Source organism: Ostrea edulis, chromosome 1, assembly GCF_947568905.1.
Source record: "Ostrea edulis chromosome 1, xbOstEdul1.1, whole genome shotgun sequence".
Classification (NCBI taxonomy): Eukaryota; Metazoa; Mollusca; class Bivalvia; order Ostreida; family Ostreidae; genus Ostrea; species Ostrea edulis.
The window spans coordinates 56625918-56644509 of NC_079164.1; the positions used below are offsets into that span (position 1 = coordinate 56625918).

Below are 18592 nucleotides of genomic sequence, written 5' to 3' on the forward strand. Positions count from 1 at the left end.
ACTTATTTCAAGTTCAAGTGTACACCCAGTATTTCCTACAAACATACTTCTACTATTCCATCCAAACTTTTTAATTATAAACCAACTTTGCAGTGCCTAGTTATAGACCATCTTATATTTAACCCACCAACGTGTTCTTGTTCTTTATCTTCTTTCAACTATAGTCCAGCTGGACATGCCATTACTGGTGATATTGATCTAGTTGAAAATGAGGACCTCAAAGCACTTATTCTAAAAGGTCCTAAATACAGAGAACTTCGGTCTTTCAATTGGCGACAGACCTTCATCTCTATTATGAACTCTGTCGAAGACGATGGGCTAAATATGAAAAAGAAGAACTTGATACATTGTCAGAATGGATTTAAAACGTAAGAGGAATATTAAAATCCCGCATTAGACATATTAAAACAAATGTACGTACCACTTATCCTTCTGTGTTTAGTAAACCAGAAGTGATAAAAGAATTAGATAGGTTACATGAGGAATATGTTTTAGTTTCAGCTGACAAACCTTGTAACAACATTGTCTTTGTTTGTAAGGCTCATTATTACACGAACTTGACAATAATTCCACTTTTGGTAATCGTACTTAAACTCCAACTACCCTTTCAAAAAATTTAATTTTTCAAAATCATGCTTCAGTTTTAGAAAATTTAATATCCCAGTCAATGGGTCAAATGAATAATATGAGTTACCGTACCTATAATGGATTCCTAAACTACATAAAAACCCTTACAAAGACACATTGCTGGATCCAATAAGTGCTCTACCAAACCTCTTATCTTTGCTCCTCACGAAAATATTAACAACTGTGAAGGAGAAACTTCAAACTTACTGTGCCACTACATATGCCAGAAGTGGTGTTAATCAAATGTGGATTCTTAAAAATTCTAAAGAACTTTTAGTAAACTTGAAATCGCAAACTTTTCTCAAATCAACAACATCAAAACGTATGACTTTTCAACACTTTACACCACCATTCCTCACGATAAATTAAAGACTAGACTTTTTGACATCATAGATAGTTGCTTCTTCAACAAAAATGGAAAACGGAAATATTCATATATAGTGATCAGTCATCCAATATATTATTTTGCTGATTCCTCCAAATACTCTGAAGTTGCAATAAAAAAATATGCTAGCGTTCCTCATTGAAAATATCTTCGTGGTCTTTGGTGATCAGATTTTCCACCAATCTGTTTGAATTCCCAAGGGCACGAATTGTGCTCCTTTGTTAGCTGACCTGTTTTTATATTCATATGAAGCAGAATTTATTCAAAAACGTCTTCGTGATCAGAAAAAATATCTTGCTGTGGCCTTCAATTCGACATTTAGATATATCGACGACGTTTTATCCATTAATAATAACTTTCATATGTCGATTCGATATATTCCTCTGAACTCGAAATAAAAGACACCACAGAGTCGTCCACTTCTGCTTCATACTTAGATATTTTATTGAAAGTAGATGTTCACAGCAAACTAACAACTCAGCTTTATAACAAACGGGATGATTTCAGCTTCTCCATCATCAACAGTCCATATTTATGTAGCAATATTCCATTATCACCTGCATATGATGTTTATATCTCTCAACTGATTCAATACACAAGAGCTTGTTCTGCGTATGGTCAGTTTTCAAATCGAGGCAAGCTGCTGACAGACAGGTTGACGGTGCAGAGGTTTCAACAGCCTCGTTTAAAGCCAGCATATCGCAAATTCTATGGTCGTTAAAAAAATCTAGTTTGCCAATACAACCTATAATTGGGTCAAATGCTGTCTGACTTGTTAGGCCGTTCTTGACACAACAAGTTTGACTGGTTAACCCCATTTATGTTTATAGGGCTCATGGCAGGTGTGACCGGTCGACAGAGGATGCTTACTCCCCCTAGGCACATGATCCCACCTCTGGTATATGCAGGGTCAGTGTTTGCCCAACTCTCTATTTTGTCTTGCATATGGGAGTTATGAGATTGATCACTGTTCGTTATCTTCACCTTTGATCGACTATATAGACGTTGCAAGTACTTTCTTGTTCACATAGTTAAAAATCACATAATGAAATACTACGTCCATTCGAATAATAAATTCGACATTTGTATTCTGTATTTTTGCCATATTTCAAAAAGAAATCTTGTAAGAAACAAAACATAACATAAATCCAATTTGCCAGGTAAATCTATTTATAGAAACAGATACATCAAATTTTAATAAACAAGTCGGTGAGATTATGGGAAAAGGCTCTAGACCTCCTAGCCGTGTGGTTCTGGAGAAGAAGTCGAAAATGTTTAAAGTTTACAGACAGACAGACGCCGGATAAAAATTGATCAGAAAGGCTCACTTGAGCTTTCACCTCATGTAAGCCACAAAAAAAAAAAAGAAGAAAAAGAAGGGGCAACAGAACTCACAAATAGTATTCATTCGCAGCGCTCCTGGTAAGGTTCGTTACTAGGCTCTTGTTGAAACTTTTCGATAAAGACATGCAGTTCTCCGTATTCCATGTGTTATTGCAGTCTGCCCAGGGCACATCAGACCGAAAGGAGGCAAACAAGTAAAATACGCCCCATGCTATTATAGTATTATAATACATCCCCACGAATGTGGCCACAAGGCATATACCGTACCCAACACCTACAACGAAAAATCATTGGTTTAAAAGAATGTATCTTATTTCCATTTCTTTCATTAAAATTATCACGAATGTATTACTAAGTAATGTATTCAAAATATATGATATCCTCAACGTGTACACATAAGTTAAAAACACTAATCTCATATATTTTAAACACTATCACAATGAGGATAACATGAAGAGTTACACAAAAATCGTATCCCAACCACCCAACAGGAATATAATTTGTCCCGAATTTTCATGCAATGAAAATTGTTTCCCATACTGATTCCACATTTCTTGTCAAGGTGTTTGAATAGCCGCGTTTCGAGTTCGTATAAAGAGTAAAGACGCCCGTTTTTATTATAGTCCGTCTTTAGGCGGGACGTATTATAGTACAGCGATGTCTGTACGTCTCTGTTTCTAATTTCAGTTCTCTGTCACATATCAAGCTGAAACTTGCTATGCAGCTTTTTTGTAGATCACTCCAGATCTTGTTGCAATTTTGATCCATTGGACCTCTGTTGAGTTTTGCCCCTTTATATGAAAATGATTGTTACATGGAGGGCACATAATTTGTCCGGCTAACTCCTCCCACAATTTTCAAGTGAGGACTATCTTGTTTTACAGAGTGTTTGTATGGATAATGAAGATATGCATGTGGCAAGGATTTTGATTTTTTTTCTTCAATTTTTGAGAAAATCAACAGGTTGTTGACCGTTTTGAGAAAATATTGCAAAGAGAGTAGATTATTTGTTCAGGAAACTTCTCCCACAGTTTTCAAGTGAGAACCTTCTTGTTTTACAGAGTGTTTATATAGGTATTGAAGATGTGCATGTGGCAAGGGTTTTGATTTCCTTTAATTTTTGAGAAAATTACAGGTTATTGAACTTAGTCAGTTTTGAGGAATTATTACACAGAGAGTACATGATTTGTCTGTTTTCCTTCCACAGTTTTCAAGTGAGGACCTTCTTATTTAGCAGAAATTTGTATATTGTATTCTTTCAAAGTGTCAAAAGAATGTTCACCCCCCGTCGGTAGTCGAAACGGCAACTTCCGGTTTGTCGATAAAATACTCTTATACTTTTCGTCTTTTGTGTCCCCATGAATCTCGCTTATATTTCAAGTGTTTGGTTAGTCCTCCAGAATATATACATTGCATCATGTACATGTTCTTTATGTACGGTATATGCATAGGTGTATGTATATATATGTGCGTGTGTATGTACATGCATAAGTTTTGTTTTCTCTTTCTTCTTTTCTCTTTTGTTCTACTCTGGATACTGACTTTGTGTATTGTATACTGTAGTATTTGTATTTCTCTATACCTTTTGTACATTGGTTTACGAGAATAAATCATCACTCAATGCAACTTGATATCATTAGTGGATATTATATCATTAATAGCTGTGTACCGAAAGTAGTAAAACGGAAGACCTTCTCATTACACGTACATGTGATTAGCTTCTAGTTATGTTACTGGCATCAGTCTTATACATGTACATATCTTATATCAAAGCATGTAATTCCATAGATATGGAATAATTGGAAATCCCGATTTTCAATTACCTTGCTTGAAAAATAGTTTTGCCATTTGTAATGAAGACCAACACAATCATTTTGCAAATAAAAAAGGCCGATCCCGCCGAAACCTTACCTGTAAAAAATGGACAAATTCTTTTCCAAACACTGATAGCACCGCATCTTTGAAACTGTCCAAGAGCTAACTCCATGTAAAACAAAGGCAGTCCCAAGAAAATTAACATCAACAAATATGGCACCAGAAATGCCCCTAAAATGAAAAAAGCGTGGGACATCAATGAATGTTTCCTTAAAAATCTCTATTTTCTGAATTTAGAAAAGTTTTACGCTACTCCAAGCAAAAAGATGGCGGTAAACTCGCTTAAACATTTGAAGATGTTTTTAGTTCACAGGATCTTTATGTTATATGAATTATGCAAATGATTGTACGTGCTACGCACATGTACATGTATTCTGTTTCCGGGTACTCCCATTGTTTTTACATTAGATTTCTGAATAGTTATTTCTAATTTTCGACCTTTCAATACTTCCAGTCCAGAAGAGGTAATTGTAAAAGTTATGTGACTTATTAAAGTAATTACCGTCATTCATCAAAGACGTTATCAAAATGAACGTTGCGACTCGGGGCATGGTGTTTTACAAACACATATTTCCATAATGGAATCTGTATATAAATAACATACTAAAACTTCAAAATGTTTCAGAAAACATTACCTCTCGGTTTAAGTTTTAAAAAACCGTTCAATATAGAAGAGTTAAATTGACTTTTTAGTAAAATTCTCAAAGGTACAAGTGAGTTTTGTTCTATTTTCAGCTTCTAGAAATAAATCTACTGAAAACTTCCCAAAAAGATAGGTGATATACGTCATCATTACATTTTGATTTCTGATGATATTGTTTGAAGATTTCAATTTTAAAAAGGGGGCCATGTAGACACCGCTATTGAAACAATTACGCTAAGGGGTTCAGTTGCAACACTTAATGATACAAATTATCGCATTAACGGTCTACAGTATAAACCGTTAATGATACAATTCCCCCTAATGATACAATTGTATCATTAAGCGTTCCACTGGCAGTGCTGTTGCAACGCCTACTGATACAACCACAAATTTGCAGTCCAAACCGCTAATGACACAATTTGTATCATTAAGCGTCGCAATAGCAACGCTTAATGCTACAAATCTGCAGTGTTTGTTTGAACTTTTCAGTAGTATATGCGTCTGAATGACATGTATTAACAAAAGAATCAGTCACGGTCACGGTCATGACCTACTTTTAAGAATAGATCAAAGGACACAATTTTAACAATAGAACAAAGGAAATACATCCGTACTTTAACAATAGAACAAAGGGAATACGGGAACTAACATTATGACCATGGCCTACTTTTAAACAATAGACATACTTTAACAATAGAAGAAAGGAAATACATCCGTACTTTAACAATAGAACAAAGGGAATACACACGAGAGTGAAATGTTACGGTAAAAGCACAAATCCTTATTCACGGAGTGTCAAAACTTTCCGTCCCGTAAAAGGAGTGTGTGCAATGACGCTGAGAGAATAATTTTACTCTCATCAGAATATCAATGAAGCGGGTCGTACATATTTCTCTTTCCAATGAACATAATAAATGTGTAGTGAGGCCGAGAGAACAATTTTACTTCTCATCAGAATATCAATGAAGCGGATCGTACATATGTACCCTGTATCTGTCAGAGAGTTTTCTCTTTCCAATGAACACAATAAATGTGCAGTGACGCCGAGAGAACAATTTTACTTTCCAATGAACACAATAAATGTGCAGTGACGCCGAGAGAACAATTTTTCTTCTCATCAGAATATCAATGAAGCGGGTCGTACACCTGTACCCTGTATCTGTCAGAGAGTTTTCTCTATCCAATGAACATAATAAAAAAACAAGTACGTCAAAAGCTTTCCGTCCTGTAAAAGGAATGTGTGCAGTGACGTTGAGAGAATAATTTTACTTCTCATCACAATATCAATGAAGCGGGTTGTTTCAGATAATTCAAACGTCTCTGGTTAAAGGAGATGTCTTAACGCCTAGGTGGATATACCTGTATCTATCAGAGAGTTTTCTCTATCTAATGAACATAAAAAAAAAAACAAGAACAGTTTTGTTATCATTTATCTACATTTAAAAAGACCGTACATAATGTAGTTCTATGAAGATGCTCTGTAAAAAAAAAATGACATAATATTACCGTGTATGTGACAGTAATCTTATTCAGTAAAGAACTACTAAATAATTAAGTTTACAAATAATTTAAAATCACTGTTAAATTTAATATAAAATACATGAAGTACGAAACGTCATGAGGATCACGTACATTAAAAATAAAATGTTCACATAATAAATATATGATATAATACTTACGTTTTTGACCTCGTTTGTATGGGTGAGCGTTCAGGGGGAGGTGGACGTTATTGTACATGTATCATATATTAACACAACATCAAGTGTGTTTGACCATTAACTTTAACAAAATTATTTAAAGAAAAAAATACTTTGAAAGATATACATAAATATTTTATTAAAATCATCTATTCAGCAAAAAAATCCTCTCCAACAACAAGTCACATACATATTATCAAATAATACTTAAAGTTGCATCCTTTTACACCATATAAACTGGTCTATATATTAAAATTTGAACTAAAGCACATGCATTTAGGTATGACTACAAGGCGATCTTGCTTGTCTGTAAACATGGGCTTGCAGAGTATGGTGGAACAATCTGCATTGCAACCAGAAAAGGAGTGATCTGCCCTGCTATGAAGTTTGCGAACAAAACCTTTGCACCCATGACATCTGATATAATACCAGAAAAAAAAAACAATTAAGAGATACGTTTTACTAGTACATTAAGGCTAGTTGGTAATATAAAATTCAGTAGAGCCTTGTGCGAAATACGCATCACAAAGTCTATTGAATACTACACTATATAGACTATATAATACATCGCTATAGAGAGATAGATTCGGATAGCCTAAATTATCATAGTTGGAAAAAATATATATTTGACGTACCTTATTGCATATTGGATGCTGTCCGCGAGAGGCAAAAATCGGTAATGTCCGATTGTTTGGTAGTGACACTATCATCGTTGTGATTCACATTTGTTTAAAGGATATGTCAATTTGAAATCCGTCTTCCCGATTAATTACTATCAAAACATGCTTCGCACTGTCCAATAAGCACCCCAACACAGGCAGACCAGGTAAATTACACCATCCCAAAACCATGCGACACAGGTAAACAGCAATGGCTGACTATTGTTCCGATTTCTGATTGGCCAGTTCAGAAATGACGCGGGATTTCAAATTCCGGTTGGAAATGGGGGTTTGTTGTCGTAGAATGGGGGATATGTTTAGAAAATCGGGATTTCGGGGTATTTTTGCCATCCCGATCGGGATATCGGGATTTCCCCTTTCAACTGCTTCAAATCGGGAGAATCCCGCACAAATCGGGAAAGTTGGCATGTATGCCCACCCAAACGATGAATGAGGTACCGCAACACCCATACCATATGCATCAGTTACTAAAGAAATAGAAAGTAATTATGAATGAAAAGTTTTAAATTTCATCAAAAAAGTATTCTTAATATGAAGGACACGCAATACTGTACCCCCCCCCCCCCTTCCTACTCAATTATGAATGAATGTCAGATACTTAATATTAAAAATATACCTTATATTATTCATCATTGATATGTTCTCTATTTTTATCCTTCATTATCAATGAGATTCCCTCTTTCATTACAAGTGTATAGAACACACATTTACTCACATGAACATGAAATACAGCAACATGCAACAGCATCTCATGCATATACAGCTTTTATAAAGAAAAGAAAATACAGATTATGAAGACAAATAAATAAAATAAATTTTAAGTAAATAAAAACCATGCGATATGATTGATAAGAACTGACTTGAATGGAAACATCAGAATTTCTCTCACGTCAGGAGCCAAATAATGAAGCTCTTCATTTTATTATTATTATCATTTCAATTACGTTGAATATCACATATATTTTAGAAAAGAATTAATATAATTAAAGTTGTTATAAACAATAGATGAAGAAAAAATGTTATGCATAAATCTCCGCTACGGAATTATTCGTCTGAAACCTATCCAAGCTGATGTCATCTAACATTTCTCTAACTTTTTTTCTATTTTCCAAGACTTTCTTTTTATAAAAACATATGCATGTTAAAATAATTAGAGGAATAGCCAACAAGCTTAAGAAATAAAAACCGAACTGTGTACTTTTATCGCTGTTTATGTGGGAAATGGTGGTCCTGTCACTTTCGTTGACCGGGGTGGCTCGGATCGATGAGGATGGGTTTTCGCTGGTGATGATGTTGGTCACGATTGGTCTATCAGTGATATTGTTGTTGGTTAGCGATGTAGCGTTAATGATGCTACTAAATTTTTTGGTAATATTTATAGACTGTCTAGTGGTGTAAGATCTATCAGAAGTCCTAGTATAGTTTTATATTGTGTCTGTTGTTATGGTGTGTATTGTACTGGGGTCAGTAACATGTGGTGTTTGTAATGTAGTAGTGTCTGTAGTTACAAGATGTAATGTTGTAGTCTCCGTAGTATAGGCATCTGTATAGGGGGGATAAACAAAAGAATGACGTCATCCATTGTTCTCGGTGACCTACTTTACGGGTCTATTGTTTACCTGGGTTTTCCATCTATTTTTAGATATTCTATTGTTCTCGAGAACAATAGAAAGGGTCATATTGCATCCTTGACCTACTTAAAGGATCGATGGATCGAAGATCAAAGGGGTCATATAGGGGGGGGGGGCTAAACAATAGAGCTATTGTTTGCAAATAATAAAGGACCCGAGTCTGGAAATTCCGAGTGAATAAGGGTATACGAATGGGATCGAAGATCAAAGGGATTGTATAGGGGAGGGGGGATAAACAATAGAGATATTATTCTCAAATAACAAAGGACCCGAGTCTGGAAATTCCGAGTGAATAAGGGTATACGGAAACACTTGACACGATCTTTATAAAATTACGGTAAATTTACTATTTAAAATTTTGGTTAAGTGGGAGAACAGTTACGTTTCAATTGCATCAGTACAGGTACAATAAAAAGATGATTGAATATCTCGCATATGTATTACTTGACTGAAAGAGTCAAAATTCACGGTGCATGGATACGTGTTCATTTTTTAAAGACGTGTTTCAACTTGTTTTTGTTTGATTATTTAGTGGGTCGAGCAGAATTTAAAGGTCTGTTTTCGCATGTTGCTCATTGTTAAACTCAATTCAATACCATTTACTGTAAAGAAAATGCGTGAAGGGTTCTTTAAATTTACCTATCGTATTTTAGGTTTACTCATTCGAATCTTGCAAGTCTTTACTTGTACAATTAAATGACATTTATCAATGTCATGTTCTATGGAGCACCAAAACAAAATCATGTTTTCCCTCGGATGCAATTTTTTAGGCTAAATAAAATCGTCTTTTGCTTTAAGAAAATTTATTTTTAAAAAATTATCACATCACAATAGTCTTTGAGACTTTGACAAGTATGTACAATACCTAAGTGATGGATTTAAAAATAACCTGTGAACTTTTATGTAAATGTTTTTATTCTTAAATTGTTTTTCAATTTCAGTAAATATTTTGAAACATATTTCCTATTCTAGTAGTCTGAGCAGTGGAAATCTCTTTTACCGAAATCACTTCTATATTATTGTTTGAAATTATACGAATGGATTTTCTTTAATTACTCAAAAAGTATAATTTACTATATATATGATAAAACATTTGTAAAGTGGGAGTACTGATACAGTTATTTACAATTTCGAAAATAAGTTTGTAATTTAAAAATGAGATCATTGCGTCATATTCTATCAAGTGCCATTGAAAGGTCACCGAATAGCATACCATGCTTTTTGTTCTTCGTCAATACCGTGTACGATAGTACGACTCGCATGATACGTTTCTAATAATTCATAAACGGTGAAATATCCTGGTCGGAATTCGGCTTCATATCGATGAAATAAATCATTACTATGAAAATAATTATGTAAATGTTTTGAAAACGATTATCACCATGATTTTACTAATGCATGATAACAGCAAGACATGCCTCTATAATTAGATACTATCGATGGGTCTTCCATTACAAAAAGAGCAATGGCATGTGCCATATTCCTAAAAGATAAGAACATATCTTCTGACAATGACCTATTGAATAACATGGAAGGAACGGTGCATTTAGTTGATTTCAACATCTCGTGACTATTACAATCTGGGTCAATAGCTTTGTTGACTACAAGTATTGTGATGATATCTACTACTTCTTGTTCGTCAATAAAAATGTTACTTAGAGAGCCACTACTTAAACTGTACGTTTTTTATGAGAAGCACGCATTCAAAGCTTCCATTTTGTCAATATCAGAATACATTGTTATCATCAATTTGTATTGGATATATTTCATTTGATAATTTCTTATCAAATGAGTTTTTCATCAACCTTCAATATAACTCACTGTTGCCTTCCTTTGCTTGAATTCGTCTAAGTAGGTTTCAATGCTATCGTAATAATTGAATATCGCATGATATTTCCATATTATTAAGCAAAATGCGAAATTTTCTATAAGCGGACCAATCAGAGTCGTCTTTCGTTTATAATGAAAAGGTGAAGATAACGAACAGTGATCAATTTCATAATTTCAAATAACAAAGGACCCGAGTCTGGAAATTCCGAGTGAATAAGGGTATACGGAAACACTTGACACGATCTTTATAAAATTACGGTAAATTTACTATTTAAAATTTTGGTTAAGTGGGAGAACATTTTCTCGCGGACAAACTGTTATGGCTTGTTTAGGTATACATTCACGAACACAAGAAAGATTTTCGGATCTGAAATTTTCTGTTGCCAATTCTAAAGTATCTGCTCCGTTGGTGATACTCACCCAGTTACAATTTTCGATTGATAAAGTCATTGATTTTCATAAACACATACTGCACGAGTGTATGCGCGATTGTAATTTATATTCGAAATAAGCGAGATGATCGCTAATCGAGGATTCTATTCTCAACCGCTTCACACGATTGAATGTCTGTAGAGTTCAGTATTGGGTCAAGCAGTACTCGATTCCGTGTAGCGTCAGTTATATTGTTTACTAAATTGTGTATGGAAACAATTTCACGGACATTGTGTGATAGTGGAGCATTAAGGAAATGTACATCTAAATCGTCTTCTATGTTTATTTTGTCAGATTATATGTAAACTTTATCTAAACTCCATGAGAGTTTGGTCCAAAAAGGGCTGTCGAAATGCGGAGGTCTCTAGACACAGCAAAAATCATAATTACAGGTGCAGTTTTCTATTTCAATCCATATACATTCAAGATTGGCGGACTCAAATTATGGGCGTCTTATAGCGCGTATTTCATTTGACATATACATCAAGACATAGGGCTCACGGTGGGTGTGACCGGTCGACAGGGGATGCTTACTCCTAGACACCTGATCACACCGCTGGTATGTCCAGGGGTCCGTGTTTGCCCGACTCTTTATTATGTATTCCTTGCGGGAGTTACGATTTCCATCACTGATCGTTATCTTTACCTATCATAACACCGCCTACAAAACAATTTCTGTATTTACGGATTATATCATTAAAGTCATCAATAAGTAAGCCATCGTTGCTCACGAAATTATCTAGATGGGTTTCAGTAAAACATAAACTATCGAAGTCATGAACAAGAAAATTTAAATGACCTGATTGGTGATTGATGCTTATGATATTCATATGCAAAATGTCAAGGACATTTTCAATAGTAGGACCCGGATTCATTTCTATATCGCTGCCAACTAACAAAAGGAAATGTGAAACAAAAAATGAAAGTAAGACTTGATAAACACAGATCTAAGCTTAATGTATTTCACACAGTGAGTGAGTAGTTTTAAAATATGTGCGAGGAAATGCACAAGACATGTAAATGGCAACACAAACGATGCTGGTTTTTCGTAAATACCCCGCCTGATGAGTAGAAAAGACCGATTGAATCCCAGTATTGTCCACTTGAGTCACCCATTATTTAGTTTGTGGTACACATATAACTTGAAAATAAATGGCTGCAGTCATTAAAAATGTCTACTGCTAAGGGTTTAACTACTAGTACATGCATTTCTAAAGATTTGAAATATATTAATTTGGTCGAATGACAAAATGCACATGAGGTTTGAATATAAGTATTAAGCGAAAGGGTATGGAAGAAAAGAGAGAGACAAAAACACAAATAGTACAAGAGATCAAATGAGTACGTCCTGTACTACCATGGTAGTAATACAATTTAAGAATTTAAGATTATAAAGTAAATGAATACATTCAAATAACTGGAAAACAATTGCAAATAGTCAGATAATAACGCGAGTGAGTATGCATACAACACTTAAAGAAATAATATTTGAATGATGCAAGTAAATTTGAACGGAGGATAATTGTTCCTCAAATAGATAAAGGGGAGTAGGACAGTGCGTACAAGGGAGTTGAGTTTCCTCATTCATTAAATGATTTCAGCTTCTCCATCGTCAACTTCCCATATTTGTGTAGCAATATTCCATTATCACCTGCATATGGTGTTTTATATATCTCAACTGATTCGATATGCAAGAGCTTGTTCTGGGTATAGTCAGTTTTTAAATCGAGGTAAGCTACTGACAAACAAGTTGATGGTACAGGGATTTCAACAGTCTCGATTGAAGTCAGCATTTCGCAAATTCTATGGTCGTTATAACGATCTAGTTCGTCAATACAACTTCGCATTGGGTCAAATGCTGTCTGACGTGTTTCATACCGATTGTTAAGCCGTTCTTGGCACACTGATTTTGACTGCGGATAACTCCGTTTACCTGACCAGGATATAGGGCTCACGGCGGGTGTGACCGGTCAACAGGGGATGCTTACTCCTCCTAGGCACCTGATCCCACCTCTGGGGTGTCCAGGGGTCCGTGTTTCCCCAACTATCTATTTTGTATTGCTTGTAGGAGTTATGAGATTGATCACTGTTCGTTATCTTCACCTTGCATTGAGGAAGAGATATGCATGGTGATGAAAAGAAAAAGAAGCATATATACAGAATAAAGAATGCATGCATGTAAATGATTGTATACAGGCGGTTGAAGTGAACAAGAAACTGCATGTGGGATATAATCAAATTAAAAAAATTGACATAATAAACTTCAAAGTAAGTAGTGTTCAGAACAGTTTAAATGATGGCATCTTAAGGAATATTTCCAAAAAATGGCAGATAACATGCACTTTGTCAGATTTGTCACGTACACGGATTTTATCGTTAGTTGATCAGGTGGGAATGTTTAGTAAGGTCCTCGTTAAAGAAGACAGTCCTCGTTTCGCGATTGTTTTTCAACTTGCGGTAACTTTACGTCGACACTTTGAAGCCTGGTTATGAACTGGCGTAGACCTGCATTACGCTTGTTCGGATTATCGACTTTGTGTGAGTTTATGATTTCGTCTGAGTGCGACTCTTCTTTCCTGTTATGTCCAGGATAAGTGAGGCAGTATCCTCACCCTGCTTTTCAGCTACTACCGTGGCGTAAACTCCGACCACACTGTTCCATCTCGTCAATTTGTTGGAACAGTTTATAGTTTTCCGTTTCTAAATGTTGATGAAACTTCTCCTTCAAGGGTTGAAACACCAAAGTTTACTTCGATCGACACAAGTGTTGTCGTGCAGCGAATGCTTTACAGATGTCACTATTCTAAAGACGTCCTCATCCGATATAACTACCTGGCGAGAAGTAAATATGTATTTAGTGTTGCTTGCTGGCCAAAGGTTGGGTTTTCATACGGTATACTCGCGAAACGGCATAGATTCATCAGCAGGAATGATAGGGAGTTGTAGGACAACGTTATCATCATTTTTATCCATTGTTGGACAGTGTGGGCTTGATTTGTTTTCTCTGTGTTCTGTAGGGGTCCGTACAACGTCTGAGAATGATGGCAATAAATCACTCAAAATCCTTTTGGTTTTTTTGTTATCACCCATGATGTTAGTACGTGTTGAAGTTAGATTAAAATCTTTCTTCAAGTTTACAAATATTTTAGGTACCTCTACTGGAGAATCGAAGGACCTGTATCTGTCAGCATCGTTTCATCTCCTGAGCCCCACGATAAAAATGAATAAATGTATGGACAAGAGAAAGAAATTGTGTTTTCATGGATACCCGGTTCATCGAAGGACCCCGGAGGGCCCCTGCGGAGTCTAAAGGTTTCCGTAACCCCTGCCATCTGGAGTCTAAATGTTTCCGGATCCCTGACATCCGGTGTTCGAAGGTTTCCGGTGACCTTTATTTCCGAAGTCGGAAGGTTCCGGAAACTTCATAGAGCCGATCGATTGATTTGCGTTGTGTTGATAATCTTTCTACTGGGACGTTATTGGTTGCCCAACTTTAGACCTATGCGTCTTTGAAGTATAAACACAATGATCCATGATTTTCACTTCAAATCGTTCGAATTTTGGAAGGAGATGCTCAAGTAAAGTAGCAACGACGTGGTCATTCTTCGGCAAGACTGTGGGAAGCCAAGTCCGGAAACGGCGGTCAGGGCGTGAATACCTTTCAGTCCTGTACCATCGCGTCACTGTGTATGAACATAAACTTTTTAAAACATGACACTGGTTTGATCACGAGTATGAAAATGTTAATGTGATAAGGAGAATCACATATCAACCCCTCTCATCACTTTACTATCTGAATGTGTATTTGATTAACAGTCCTAAATGTGAGTCTACAAAAAACCCACTAAAATGTATTTGTTATGGAAATCAACTAAAATCTGAAATTTTGAAATACACATTACTTTCATCATAATGGCTTGTGCAAAATTCCATGGTCTCGTGTAAAGTTTCATATGTAGTTTAATATCTAGTTGAAATATGACACTGGGTTTGATCATGCGTAAGTAAATGTGAATTTGATACACAGGATCACATCCCTCATATTATCCTTCTCATTTCTTTACCAACTTAATTGTTTTCACAGTCGTACCAGGTATTAGGTATGACTTTATAAAGAATAATTCATAATTGAAATACGTGTGAGTTGAAGAAAAAAAAATCACACAGAAAAGTAACTTCTGTAATTATCACATTGTCTTATTCACAGAGTTTTCAACGTGTAGAAATTCCCCAAATATTTAGGTATAAGAAATAATGTCATGATTCATTTTGAAGCAGTTTTGGTGTTTTCAATATTCGTATGAACATGACACAATTTTGAATAAAAAACAATATAATAATGTCATTGTTCGTTGGGTGAAATGCTGTTTTGTTATCATCATTTTTATTTGTTCTGGATTACCCTAGCCCGTATCAATCGACAAGGTGATAGTTGTTTTTCACGGTCTTGATTCTTTTTTGTTGAAGGTATGGAAATATGAAGAATAAAAAGTTGAAAAAAGAGATTTATTCTCATAATGACAACATAGTTGCAACATATACATGTAATTTTGGATGTTTGCTTTTACAAGGTTTAAATTATTACACTTGGAGAAAAAACAAAATTCCTAAAAGGACAACCTTCCATTTTATTGTAGAGTTATAATTTATTTGCCAAAATTGGAAGAACAAAGGGAATCTGATAAAATGGTAAAACTTTCTCTGCTTCCACACGTGAAAGACTTGGATGAACAACGCTCCGGATGAAGTTGACCCACAATATAGATTTTCTAATGACTTCATTGGATTTTCCCAGTATTTTTTTCTCCACGAACAAAACCCACACGCAATCTTTCAAAATGTTTTCCCAATGCATGTTTATCAAAAATACCTGATTTTTTTTTAAACCAATCGATCGACTCTATGAAGGTTCCGGAACCTTCCGACTTCGGAATCAAAGGTCACCGGAAACCTTCGAACACCGGATGTCAGGGATCCGGAAACATTTAGACTCCAGATGGCAGGGGTTCCGGAAACCTTTAGACTCCGCGGGGGCCCTCCGGGGTCCTTCGATGAACCGGGTATCCATGAAAACACAATTTCTTTCTCTTGTCCATACATTTATTCATTTTTATCGTGGGGCTCAGGAGATGAAACGATGCTGACAGATACAGGTCCTTCGATTCTCCAGTAGAGGTACCTAAAATATTTGTAAACTTGAAGAAAGATTTTAATCTAACTTCAACACGTACTAACATCATGGGTGATAACAAAAAACCCAAAAGGATTTTGAGTGATTTATTGCCATCATTCTCAGACGTTGTACGGACCCCTACAGAACACAGAGAAAACAAATCAAGCCCACACTGTCCAACAATGGATAAAAATGATGATAACGTTGTCCTACAACTCCCTATCATTCCTGCTGATGAATCTATGCCGTTTCGCGAGTATACCGTATGAAAACCCAACCTTTGGCCAGCAAGCAACACTAAATACATATTTACTTCTCGCCAGGTAGTTATATCGGATGAGGACGTCTTTAGAATAGTGACATCTGTAAAGCATTCGCTGCACGACAACACTTGTGTCGATCGAAGTAAACTTTGGTGTTTCAACCCTTGAAGGAGAAGTTTCATCAACATTTAGAAACGGAAAACTATAAACTGTTCCAACAAATTGACGAGATGGAACAGTGTGGTCGGAGTTTACGCCACGGTAGTAGCTGAAAAGCAGGGTGAGGATACTGCCTCACTTATCCTGGACATAACAGGAAAGAAGAGTCGCACTCAGACGAAATCATAAACTCACACAAAGTCGATAATCCGAACAAGCGTAATGCAGGTCTACGCCAGTTCATAACCAGGCTTCAAAGTGTCGACGTAAAATTTCCGCTTGGTGAAAAGTTACCGCAAGTTGAAAAACAATCGCGAAACGAGGACTGTCTTCTTTAACGAGGACCTTACTAAACATTCCCACCTGATCAACTAACGATAAAATCCGTGTACGTGACAAATCTGACAAAGTGCATGTTATCTGCCATTTTTTGGAAATATTCCTTAAGATGCCATCATTTAAACTGTTCTGAACACTACTTACTTTGAAGTTTATTATGTCAATTTTTTTAATTTGATTATATCCCACATGCAGTTTCTTGTTCACTTCAACCGCCTGTATACAATCATTTACATGCATGCATTCTTTATTCTGTATATATGCTTCTTTTTCTTTTCATCACCATGCATATCTCTTCCTCAATGCAAGGTGAAGATAACGAACAGTGATCAATCTCATAACTCCTACAAGCAATACAAAATAGATAGTTGGGGAAACACGGACCCCTGGACACCCCAGAGGTGGGATCAGGTGCCTAGGAGGAGTAAGCATCCCCTGTTGACCGGTCACACCCGCCGTGAGCCCTATATCCTGGTCAGGTAAACGGAGTTATCCGCAGTCAAAATCAGTGTGCCAAGAACGGCTTAACAATCGGTATGAAACACGTCAGACAGCATTTGACCCAATGCGAAGTTGTATTGACGAACTAGATCGTTATAACGACCATAGAATTTGCGAAATGCTGACTTCAATCGAGACTGTTGAAATCCCTGTACCATCAACTTGTTTGTCAGTAGCTTACCTCGATTTAAAAACTGACTATACCCAGAACAAGCTCTTGCATATCGAATCAGTTGAGATATATAAAACACCATATGCAGGTGATAATGGAATATTGCTACACAAATATGGGAAGTTGACGATGGAGAAGCTGAAATCATTTAATGAATGAGGAAACTCAACTCCCTTGTACGCACTGTCCTACTCCCCTTTATCTATTTGAGGAACAATTATCCTCCGTTCAAATTTACTTGCATCATTCAAATATTATTTCTTTAAGTGTTGTATGCATACTCACTCGCGTTATTATCTGACTATTTGCAATTGTTTTCCAGTTATTTGAATGTATTCATTTACTTTATAATCTTAAATTCTTAAATTGTATTACTACCATGGTAGTACAGGACGTACTCATTTGATCTCTTGTACTATTTGTGTTTTTGTCTCTCTCTTTTCTTCCATACCCTTTCGCTTAATACTTATATTCAAACCTCATGTGCATTTTGTCATTCGACCAAATTAATATATTTCAAATCTTTAGAAATGCATGTACTAGTAGTTAAACCCTTAGCAGTAGACATTTTTAATGACTGCAGCCATTTATTTTCAAGTTATATGTGTACCACAAACTAAATAATGGGTGACTCAAGTGGACAATACTGGGATTCAATCGGTCTTTTCTACTCATCAGGCGGGGTATTTACGAAAAACCAGCATCGTTTGTGTTGCCATTTACATGTCTTGTGCATTTCCTCGCACATATTTTAAAACTACTCACTCACTGTGTGAAATACATTAAGCTTAGATCTGTGTTTATCAAGTCTTACTTTCATTTTTTGTTTCACATTTCCTTT

General features: G+C 35.8%; 1 protein-coding gene across 3 annotated transcripts in view; it reads right to left on the reverse strand.

The window, feature by feature from the left end:
• LOC125672851 (sodium-dependent serotonin transporter-like) overlaps positions 1 to 18592 on the reverse strand; it is a 139546-nt gene that overhangs the window by 62903 nt on the left and 58051 nt on the right. For all 3 annotated transcript variants that reach the window (XM_048909068.2, XM_048909069.2, XM_048909070.2), the window contains 2 exons: positions 4268 to 4402; positions 2408 to 2630 (listed from right to left, as the gene is read on the reverse strand). In XM_048909068.2, coding sequence (XP_048765025.1) covers positions 2408 to 2630; positions 4268 to 4402 — 358 coding nt within the window. The remainder of the gene's footprint in view (positions 1 to 2407; positions 2631 to 4267; positions 4403 to 18592) is intronic.